The 12,166-nt window shown below is 49.1% G+C and overlaps 1 protein-coding gene across 1 annotated transcript; it reads right to left on the reverse strand.

Annotated features, from left to right (window-relative positions):
- Positions 1–6,394: 6,394 nt before the first annotated feature.
- On the reverse strand, positions 6,395–8,163 carry LOC123488320 (polymeric immunoglobulin receptor-like; the record flags this gene model as incomplete). Its single annotated transcript, XM_045219226.1, has 4 exons — positions 7,964–8,163; positions 7,481–7,782; positions 6,677–7,012; positions 6,395–6,506 (listed from the first exon to the last, which is right to left on the reverse strand). Coding segments are annotated over exons 1-4 (812 nt in total), but the record flags the coding sequence as incomplete, so codon positions are not given.
- Between the last annotated feature and the right edge of the window lie 4,003 nt (positions 8,164–12,166).

A 12,166-nucleotide genomic window follows, 5' to 3' on the forward strand; every position in this document is an offset into this window, starting at 1 on the left:
CGCTCCTGGAACAGACTGTCAGTTCAACCGATGTGGATGTGGTGGAGGAGTCAGGCGCAGGACACAGAGGTTTAGTCCAACAGACTTTAATAGTCCAAAAAGGAAAAAGCGAGAACACGACCTCGACCACAACAAGAGGTGAGGGAACTAATACGCTAGACACGCGTACACACTAAACACAAAACAGAGCGCAAACACGTAGCTCCGTCAGACTGGCAGTGAGCAGCAACACACAATAAACTAGAGCACAACAAGGAACTTATAATACAGGTAATCAACACTCAACGAGACACAGGTGTAACAGACAGACAAAAGCAATCGATACACGAAACATAGAGCGGTGGCAGCTAGTACTCGGGGGCGGCGACCGCGAAGCCTGCCCGAACCAGGAGGAGGAGCAGCCTCGGCAGAATCCGTGACAGTACCCCCCTTGACGCGCGGCTCCAGCCGTGGCGCCGACTCCCGGCCTCGGGGACGGCCAGGAGGACGCGGACCAGGGCGCGTGGGATGCCCACGGTGAAACTCAGTCAGGAGGGATGGATCGAGTATGTCCCTCCTGGGCACCCAGCACCGTTCCTCCGGACCGTACCCCTCCCACTCCACGAGATACTGGAGACCACTCATCCGGCGCCTCGAGTCCAAGATGGTCCGGACTCTGTACGCCGGGGGCCCCTCGATGTCCAAAGGGGGCGGAGGGGTCTCTCCTATCTCATCTTCTTGGAGTGGGCCAGCTACCACCGGCCTGAGAAGAGACACATGGAACGAGGGGTTAATATTTTTATACTCTATAGGCAGTTGTAACCTGTAACACACCTCGTTCAATCTTCTCAGGACTTTAAAGGGGCCCCCACAAACCGCCGACCCAGCTTCCGGCAGGGCAGGCGGAGGGGCAGGTTCCGAGTCGAGAGCCAGACTCGATCTCCCGGTGCGTACACCGGTCCCTCACTGCGGTGGCGATCGGCGCTCGCCTTTTGTTGACGGATGGCACGCTGCAGATGGACATGGGCAGCGTCCCACGTCTCCTCCGAGCGCCGAATCCATTCGTCCACCGCAGGAGCCTCGATCTGGCTCTCGTGCCATGGTGCCAGGACCGGCTGATAACCTAAAACACACTGGAAAGGTGTTAAATTGGTGGAGGAGTGGCGGAGAGAGTTCTGGGCCATCTCTGCCCAGGGGATGAACCTAGACCACTCCTCCAGCCGGTCCCGGCAATAGGACCTCAAAAACCTACCCACATCCTGGTTGACACGTTCCACCTGCCCATTGCTCTCTGGGTGATACCCCCGGGTGAGGCTTACCGAGACCCCCAACCGTTCCATGAACGCCCCCCAAACTCGGGAGGTGAACTGGGGACCTCGGTCAGACACTATATCTCGGGGACCCCATAGTGCCGGAACACATGGGTAAATAGGGCCTCAGCGGTTTGTAGGGCAGTAGGGAGACCCGGCATTGGAAGGAGACGACAGGCCTTGGAAAACCGATCCACAACGACCAAAATGGTGGTATTCCCCTGGGAGGGGGTAGGTCGGTTACGAAATCCACCGATAGGTGGGACCATGGTCGTTGTGGAATGGGCAGGGGATGTAACTTACCCCTGGGCAAATGTCTAGGCGCCTTACACTGGGCACACACCGAGCAGGAGGAGACATAAACCCTCACATCCCTAGCTAACGTTGGCCACCAGTATTTCATGCTAAGACAGTGCACGGTCCGGCCAATACCTGGATGTCCAGAGGAGGGTGATGTATGAGCCCAATAAATAAGTCGATCACGAACCTCGAGCGGAACGTACGTCCCGCCCCACAGGACACTGGGGGAGTAGGGTCGGTACGCAGTGCCCGCTCGATTTCCGCATCGACCTCCCATACCACCGGAGCCACCAAACAAGACTCCGGCAATATGGAAGTAGGCTCGTTGGACCTCTCCTCTGTGTCATACCGCCGGGACAGGGCGTCTGCCTTACCATTCTGGGACCCTGGGATGTATGTGATCTTAAAAACAAACCGGGTTAGGAACATGTTCCACCTAGCCTGACGAGGGTTCAATCTCCTAGCTGCCCGGATGTACTCCAGGTTACGGTGATCTGTCAGAATGAGGAAAGGGTGTTGAGCCCCCTCAAGCCAATGCCTCCACACCTTTAGGGCCTGGACTACGGCTAACAGCTCCCTGTCCCCAACGTCATAGTTGCGCTCCGCCGAGCTGAGCTTCTTGGAGTAGAACGCACAGGGGCGGAGTTTAGGTGGCGCGCCGGACCGTTGTGACAGGACTGCCCCAATACCGGTCTCGGACGCGTCTACCTCTACTTGGAATGGTAAAGAGGGATCCGGATGCGCAAGCACAGGAGCCGAGGTGAACAGGTTCTTTAGTTTGACAAATGCCCTGTCCGCCTCAGCCGACCACTGCAAACGAACCGGACCCCCCTTTAGCAGAGACGTAATGGGAGCTGCAACCTGTCCAAAACCCCGAATAAACCTCCGGTAGTAATTAGCAAAACCCAAGAACTGCTGCACCTCTTTTACAGTAGTTGGGGTTTGCCAATTACGCACGGCCAATACCCGGTCTACCTCTATCTCCACACCAGACGCGGACAACCGATAACCCAAAAAGGAGACGGACTCCTGGAAGAACAGGCATTTCTCTGCCTTGACATACAAGTCATGCTCCAGCAGTCTTCTCAACACTCGCGCACCTGGGCTACATGCTCGGCTCTGTAGAAGAGTACACTAGGATGTCGTCGATGTAAACTACTACACCCTGCCCATGCATGTCCCGGAAAATCTCGTCAACAAAGGATTGGAAGACTGAAGGAGCATTCATTAACCACAGTATGGCATGACGAGATACCGTAATGACCCGAGGTGGTGCTAAATGCTGTTTTCCATTCATCCCCCTCCCTAATGCGCACCAGATTATACGCGCTCCTGAGATCCAACTTTGTGAAGAACCGCGCTCCGCGTAATGACTCCGTCATCGTCGCAATCAGTGGAAGTGGGTAGCTGTATTTAACTGTGATCTGATTGAGACTACGGTAATCAATACACGGGCGCAATCCCCCGTCCTTCTTCTTCACAAAGAAGAAACTCGGGGAGACCGGGGAAGTAGAGGACCGATGTATCCCTGTGCCAAGGACTCGGCTATGTAAGTCTCCATAGCCGCTGTCTCCTCTTGAGACAGGGGATACACACGACTCCGTGGCAGAGCCGCTCCTGTTTGGAGATTTATCGCACAGTCCCCCTGTCTATGAGGAGGCAGCCGTGTTGCCCTCGATTTGCTAAACACAAGTGCTAAATCCTCATACTCAGGGGGAATGCGCAGTGCGAGCACTTGGTTCGGACTCTCTACCGAGGTCGCCCCTACGGGGAAACACCTAGACATCTCCCTACACACTGGGCAGACCACTCCATAAGAGCCCTCTGTTACCACGCTATGGTAGGATCATGGGTGCTCAACCAGGGAAGTCCCAACACCACGGGTACGCAGGAGAGTCAATCAGATAAAACTGAATGGTCTCCCCATGACCCCCTGCGTCGTCATAGTCAGTGGTGCTGTGACCTCCCTGATCAGGCCCGACCCCAACGGCCGGCTGTCTAATGCGTGGACAGGAAATGGAGCTTCTACCGGCCGAAGGGGAATTCCTAACCTACCACAAAATGCCCGATCAATAAAGTTCCCAGCTGCGCCTGAATCTACTAGCGCCTTATGCTGGGAATGAGGTGCCACCTGTGGAAATCTCACAGGAATACTCATGTGACCAACAGAAAGCTCTGGGTAAGTGGGGCGCCTACTCACCTGAAATGACTCCCCAGTGCGTGGCCCGTTGTCACCTCTCCCAGGAGACCCTCCCCAGCACCTGGACGCGGTGTGTCCTCCACGACCACAGGTGGTGCAGGGGATGGCCCCCCTCGGGTTCCCTCTCCTCCTCTCTCTAGCGCCAGCAACCCCGAGCTCCATAGGAATCGGCTCGGAGGTGCTGGAGGGTGGAATGGACGACCCCCACTCGGGACGTCCGCGGGTAGCCAGCAGGGTGTTTAGACGGATGGAAATGTCCACCAACTGGTCAAACGACAGGTTGGTGTCCCTGCAGGCCAGCTCACGACGAACGTCCTCTGCGTAGGCTACACCGGTAGTGGCCGATGAGGGCCCTCTCATTCCACCCGCATCCGCTGCTAGTGTCCGGAACTCCAGTGCGAACTCCTGTGCGCTCCTCTTCCCCTGTCGGAGGTGGAACAGACGCTCTCCCGCCGCTTTCCCCTCAGGTGGATGATCGAAGACAGCCCTGAAGCGGCGGGAGAACTCCGCGTAGGTGATGGTCGCGGCGTCTATTCCCCTCCATTCGGCGTTGGCCCACTCCAACGCCTTGCCGGATAGACAGGAGATGAGGGCGGAGACGCTCTCGTATCCCGAGGGCGCCGGGTGTATGGTGGCCAGGTAGAGTTCCACCTGCAGGAGAAATCCCTGACACCCGGCTGCAGAACCGTCATATGCCCTCGGGAGCGAGAGCCGAATGCCACTGGGTTCCGGTGCTGAGAGAGGAGGACTGGCCGTTGGTGATGTGATGGTAGAAGAGTGCGTAGGCGCCTCTCGAGTCACCAACTGGCGCAGCGTGTTGGACACCTCGTCCATGGTGGCCCCCGAGGTGCCGGATCATGGCGTCTTGGTAGTTGATCCGGTCTTCCAGTGTTACGGGTGCGCCGTTGTTCCTGCTGACTCCATGGCGGTGTGTTGTTCTGTCAGTTCAACCGATGTGGATGTGGTGGAGGAGTCAGGCGCAGGACACAGAGGTTTAGTCCAACAGACTTTAATAGTCCAAAAAGGAAAAAGCGAGAACACGACCTCGACCACAACAAGAGGTGAGGGAACTAATACGCTAGACACGCGTACACACTAAACACAAAACAGAGAGCAAACACGTAGCTCCGTCAGACTGGCAGTGAGCAGCAACACACAATAAACTAGAGCACAACAAGGAACTTATAATACAGGTAATCAACACTCAACGAGACACAGGTGTAACAGACAGACAAAAGCAATCGATACACGAAACATAGAGCGGTGGCAGCTAGTACTCCGGGGACGGCGACCGCCGAAGCCTGCCCGAACCAGGAGGAGGAGCAGCCTCGGCAGAATCCGTGACACAGACACTTTTCAGTAGTAAGGACCTTAAAAGAGCGCAGACGGCCTCTGATCATATAAGTTTGCAATTTAACCATGCAAATGATAGACTGAGAATAACAGCAACATTGCTGCTACTTCTCACAAGGCAACCACAGAGATGTTATTCTACCCAAGAGGAAATGGTAACTCACGGGGCACACACTGGTTAAATCAACGTTGTTTGAACGTAATTTCTCAACGTATTGTGACGTGGAATCAATGTAAAAAATATATTGGGTTTGAAAAAAGTCATCAACCAGTACTGTTTTCAGCTCTTAAATACATTGACTTAACCTGACTAACAGGTTGTTACATCAATCTATTTTTAACATAATCATCAAAACTATGTATGTTGAAATTGCGTTGAAAACATAAAATGTGATTTTTCTGTCTATATTCGATTGGGTGGTTGAAATTATGTTGAATTTGAGATATGATTAGACATATTTTATTTGACCTTGTTCCAATGTTGATAGTAAAATGGTATGTTTGAATCAACTTCATTGTTTCAATGTCATGCTTTTAACCTAAATAAAGAGGTATATTGAAATACAACGTGACGCCACAGTCCTGAACAGTCACTCCTACTGGTATATATGGGGTAATGCACTTCAGTGAGAACCAGTCTACCATCCAGATGCCAACCAGTCTACCATCCAGATGAAACAAGCTGTGTTCAATTCAGCTAAACTATCATGTCAACACATTTAGACATTGATCAGTTTCCACACTAATTTAATTTGCGTAGATTACCTAAATAATGTTAAATAGTTGAAAGTAACTCCTCTAACTTCTCTTACACAAGCTGTATGTGAAAGTAAATTCAGAGTGAGGTTGGGTTTATGTAGGCTACATTGACATCTGATTTGCCCAACAACGAACACCATCATTTCAACATGAAGCTAGGTATGCTATCATTCGGCCTTGGTTGATTGTATCTTTGGAAGTTTAGAAACTTGAAGAAATGATATGATTACTATTGAAATTACGTTAATTGTATGTGTGCAACTCATTCAAAATGAGTGAGAATGACACCAACATTGCTGCTACTTCTCACAAGGCAACCACAGAGATGTTCTACCAAGAGGAAGTGCTAACAGTCTCTATATGCATTTAGGAGGATGTTTGGTTAGCTTTAACTGTTGTAGTGTATGATGGAATTGTAACGCTTCTTTGTGTTCATATTATCAGCCAATTGCCATAATATGTGGGATAATACAGCTGAATGAGTGATAATAACCTCTGGTGGACGTCCTCCATGTTCCCCTCAGCTCCTTGACTTGTGTTGTCAGTCTGAACAGGCTCAGCAGTTGGAGAGACATAGGGTTGTTGATTGGTTGGAGCTTGGGTTGCTGTGATGTAAAACAACAATGCCATCAATGAAATTACTGGTATACCAGATAGTCAGGTTGTATAGCAACATCACATTCATAGTTAATATTAAAATGAATTCCAGATGATGCCACTGGATAAAACAAAGTGAATCATGTTTGATCATAAAGTATGTGATTGATCTACTCACTTGACGTCATTGTAGTGGTTCTCTGTGTTGCAGTTTGTTGACTGACAGTGATGTGAACAGGCAACTCTAGTTGTCCCACTTCACACCAATACCAGTCAGTGTTCTCCATCTTCAGTCCACTCATAGTCACTGTTAAGACTTTTCTGTTGTTGGCATCACTAGTCCGCTTTAATGTCACTGATGTTCCATGTAAAGTCCCAGAATACAAACTCACACAATCACCACCCATCCTGCACCACTTCATATCTCCAGAGTTACTAGAGTAACAACGGACAGTGACACTCCCTCCTTCTACTCCAGTCACTTCCTGTTGGTCCACATAGAGTTCTGGAGTAGCTGAACACAGAGGTAAAAAACAAGAATTCAGAGAAGAAAAAAGTGTTTTTACAACAGGCTCCTTACAAATTCCTTAAAGCTGCAGTCTGTGATTGGTACATCCATTGTTAGTCTTTTGAATTCATAATAATTATATATAGCCATTGATTATTAAAGAATTTAAGTTGCCTCACGAGTTTAGTTCAACTGTTACCCCATCATGACCCCAAATAGAATCTTGTTTTACTCAGTGGTTTGTAAATAATGTAATTGTAAACATGGTCAGTTCTTGCACCTACGTATACAGTATAGCTCTGTCTATGAATTTCAGACTGGTTACACATTTATCATTTCATTTGTTGTAAAACAATATTTATAAATGGGTCATTATTTTGTATTTGACATTGCAGGTTTATAGGACAATCCATAGGACATTGCTGAGCACTATTCATTCTACTTTACTAGATACAAACAGTGAAGGGATCTTACCTGGAGTGACAGATAGGTAGAACCATTGTATCCTGATATCTGGTCCTCCATTGATCTCCACAACACACCTGTAATTCTCAGAGTCCCGTGACTTCAGGTTAGTCATGGTCACAGTGAAGATTCTCTTGTTGATGTCATCAGAGATTGAGGCCTTACCACTGATCTTAGGATGGTCAGTGCGTACCACATAAGAACATCCTTCCCAAAGTAATCCTTTACACCAGTATTTCACATGGTTGATGTGATTCAGATCATAGCTACATGGGATGGTGATGGAGCCTCCTGTCTGCACAGACACATACCTCACTGTGAACACATCAACACAAAACACATTTAGGTTGGAATTCAACAGAATCTGCACTCCAGAAAAAAATCCCATTGCTTATACACTATAAAACATATTGTTAATGATTGAGACTTATTAAACAGTGTTTGCAGTGAATTGACCCAATTGACTTCAGCCTTTATAGAAACATGTTACACATACCTGCTGAGACTCTGTAGAGGATGAGGAAGAGGAGGAGGAGGGAGAGATGAAGAGCCATGTTTATTGTTTCAGTCTGCCTGGTATATTATATGGTACCTGAGTACAAATGTGTGTCAAGTACCAAGGTACCAGCCAGAATGACTCTACTTCCTAATGTTAATAGACTTCACTGTCTGTAACTATCTTCCTGCTTCTGTTTGTGTGTACATGGCCCCCTCAGTGGTAGATAGCAACTATTGCATCATATGGACTAGTTTAACCCCAAAATCAAAGTCACTACAAAGTACTGCATATGCTAGAAATGTATAGATTTGAGGGGTCATGTGCTACAGAGATGTAGTGATGGGTACTAGACCAAGACCTCCACAGACTCTCATTTTAAACCAGGTTCATGGTTCAGGGTCCTCCGGACCACAACCCAGTCTGATATTATTTTACGTTCAACAAGAACGCTCTCTGACTCTCTCCCTTTTCTATACAGGAAATGAACAGCTCACAACCACAGATGTCCTCTAAGCAAAAGTGTGAAAGTTAGCTCAGAATGCTGCAAGTTTAAGCTAAACTCATTCCATAATGTCATGTTAAATACTGAGCTATTCATTCTGTTGTTGGCTCCAATACAGCAAACTACTTCAGATACATCAGAATGTCACTCTCAAAATCACAGAGCACAGAGCTCACATCATGTTGTGCTAATGATCTTGAGAAGAATAAAATGTCTTTATAAATATACATGACATTTAAAAAAATTGCTTTCATACTATTTTCACAAGTATGTGGTAACATTTCACAACTCTTAGTACAAAACTCAAAACAGATCATCAAAAAGGCAGTTTTTTAAAATCTTTAAGCACATTTTCAATTGACTAATAAGTACAACACACAAAATCACACCAACATTTTCACCAAACATAATCAGTGTTTCATCTAGAAATACCTTTCATATAAAGTAAATGCCTTTCACAATGTAATAATCACAATACTTTTCAAATGATTTTCTTATCATTTGTTTAAATACATTTGACCATCACTTAATCCAACAGTGCGTAATGGTTAATCACTTAACCGTTTGGTAAAACTATAGATTTTGATCTGGTTTGCCTGCTACATATGGATTTTGAGAACTACAGAAATACAATATGTGTTTATTTACATTTACATTTACGTCATTTAGCAGACGCTCTTATCCAGAGCGACTTACAAATTGGTGCATTCACCTTATAGCCAGTGGTATAACCACTTTACAATATGTTTTTTTTTTTTTTGGGGGGGTGTAGAGGGGGGTAGAAGGATTACTTTATCCTATCCCAGGTATTCCTTAAAGAGGTGGGGTTTCAAGTGTCTCCGGAAGGTGGTGAGTGACTCCGCTGTCCTGGCGTCGTGAGGGAGCTTGTTCCACCAATGGGGTGCCAGAGCAGCGAACAGTTTTGACTGGGCTGAGCGGGAACTGTGCTTCCGCAGAGGTAGGGGGGCCAGCAGGCCAGAGGTGGATGAACGCAATGCCCTCGTTTGGGTGTAGGGACTGATCAGAGCCTGAAGGTACGGAGGTGCTGTTCCCCTCACAGCTCCGTAGGCAAGCACCATGGTCTTGTAGCAGATGCAAGCTTCAACTGGAAGCCAGTGGAGTGTGCGGAGGAGCGGGGTGACGTGAGAGAACTTGGGAAGGTTGAACACCAGACGGGCTGCGGCATTCTGGATGAGTTGTAGGGGTTTAATGGCACAGGCAGGGAGCCCAGCCAACAGCGAGTTGCAGTAATCCAGATGGGAGATGACAAGTGCCTGGATTAGGACCTGTGCCGCTTCCTGTGTAAGGCAGGGTCGTACTCTCCGAATGTTGTAGAGCATGAACCTACAGGATCGGGTCACCGCCTTGATGTTAGTTGAACGACAGGGTGTTGTCCAGGGTCACGCCAAGGCTCTTCGCACTCTGGGAGGAGGACACAACGGAGATGTCATCCGTGATGGCGAGATCATGGAACGGGCAGTCCTTCCCCGGGAGGAAGAGCAGCTCCGTCTTGCCGAGGTTGAGCTTGAGGTGGTGATCCGTCATCCACACTGATATGTCTGCCAGACATGCAGAGATGCGATTCGCCACCTGGTTATCAGAAGGGGGAAAGGAGAAGATTAGTTGTGTGTCGTCTGTGTAGCAATGATAGGAGAGGCCATGGGAGGACATGACAGAACCAAGTGACTTGGTGTATAGCGAGAATAGGAGAGGGCCTAGAACTGAGCCCTGGGGGACACCAGTGGTGAGAGCACATGGTGCGGAGACAGATTCTCGCCACGCCACTTGGTAGGAGCGAGCGGTCAGGTAGGACGCAATCCAAGAGTGAGCCGCGCCGGAGATGCCCAACTCGGAGAGGGCGGAGAGGAGGATCTGATGGTTCACAGTATCAAAGGCAGCAGACTGGTCTAGAAGGACAAGAGCAGAGGAGAGAGAGTTAGCTTTAGCAGTGCGGAGAGCCTCCGTGACACAGTGAAGAGCAGTCTCAGTTGAATGACCAGTCTTGAAACCTGACTGGTTTGGATCAAGAAGGTAATTCTGAGAGAGATAGCAAGAGAGTTGGCTAAAGACGGCACGCTCAAGAGTTTTGGAGAGAAAAGAAAGAAGGGATACTGGTCTGTAGTTGTTGACATCAGAGGGATCGAGTGTTGGTTTTTTGAGAAGGGGTGCAACTCTCGCTATCTTGAAGACGGAAGGGACATAGCCAGCGGTCAAGGATGAGTTGATGAGCGAGGTGAGGTAAAGGAGTAGGTCACCGGAGATGGTCTGTAGAAGAGAGGAGGGGATAGGGTCAAGCGGGCAGGTTGTTGGGTGGCCGGCCGTCACAAGTCGCAAGATTTCATCTGGAAAGAGAGGGGAGAAAGAAGTCAAAGCATAGGGTAGGGCAGTGTGAGCAGGACCAGCAGTGTCATTTGACTTAACAAACGAGGATCGGATGTCGTCAACCTTCTTTTCAAAATGGTTGATGAAGTCATCCACAGAGAGGGAGGAGGGGGGGAGGATTCAGCAGGGAGGAGAAGGTGGCTGGGGGCGGCAGGTAGCTTAGTGGTTAGTAGCGTTGTGCCAGTAACCGAAAGGTCGCTGGTTCTAATCCTCGAGCCGACTAGGTGATCTGTCGATGTGCCCTTGAGCAAGGCACTTAACCCTAATTGCTCCTGTAAGTCACTCTGGATAAGAGCGTCTGCTAAATGACAAAAATGTAAATGTGATGTAAATGTGGCAAAGAGCTTCCTAGGGTTTGAGGCAGATGCTTGGAATTTAGAGTGGTAGAAAGTGGCTTTAGCAGCAGAAACAGATGAAGAAAATGTAGAGAGGAGGGAGTGAAAAGATGCCAGGTCCGCAGGGAGCTAGTTTTCCTCCATTTCCGCCTTGGCTGCCCGGAGCCCTGTTCTGTGAGCTCGCAATGAGTCGTCAAGCCACGGAGCAGGAGGGGAGGACCGAGCCGGCCGGGAGGATAGGGGACATAGTGAGTCAAAGGATGCAGAAAGGGAGGAGAGGAGGGTTGAGGAGGGTTGAGGAGGCAGAATCAGGAGATTGGAGGGAGAAGGATTGAGCAGAGGGAAGAGATGATAGGATGGAAGAGGAGAGAGAAGGGAGAGAGAGAGCGAAGGTTGCGACGGGCGCATTACCATCTGAGTAGTGGCAGAGTGAGTAGTGTTGGAGGAGAGTGAGAGAGAAAAGGATACAAAGTAGTGGTCGGAGACATGGAGGGGAGTTGCAGTGAGATTAGTAGAAGAACAGCATCTAGTAAAGATGAGGTCAAGCGTATTGCCTGCCTTGTGAGTAGGGGGGACGGTGAGAGGGTGAGGTCAAAAGAGGAGAGGAGTGGAAAGAAGGAGGCAGAGAGAAATGAGTCAAAGGTAGACGTAGGGAGGTTGAAGTCGCCCAGAACTGTGAGGGGTGAGCCATCCTCAGGAAATGAAATTATCAAGGCGTCAAGCTCATTTATGAACTCTCCAAGGGAACCTGGAGGGCGATAAATGACAAGGATGTTAAGCTTGAATGGGCTAGTGACTGTGACAGCATGGAATTCAAATGAGGAGATAGACAGATGGGTCAGTGGAAAAAGAGAGAATGTCCACTTGGGAGAGATGAGGATTCCTGCGCCACCACCCCGCTGACCAGATGCTCTCGGGGTATGCGAGAACACATGATCAGACGAGGAGAGAGCAGTAGGAGTAGCAATGTTTTCAGT

This window comes from Coregonus clupeaformis, unplaced genomic scaffold, assembly GCF_020615455.1.
Source record: "Coregonus clupeaformis isolate EN_2021a unplaced genomic scaffold, ASM2061545v1 scaf2155, whole genome shotgun sequence".
Taxonomy (NCBI): domain Eukaryota; kingdom Metazoa; phylum Chordata; class Actinopteri; order Salmoniformes; family Salmonidae; genus Coregonus; species Coregonus clupeaformis.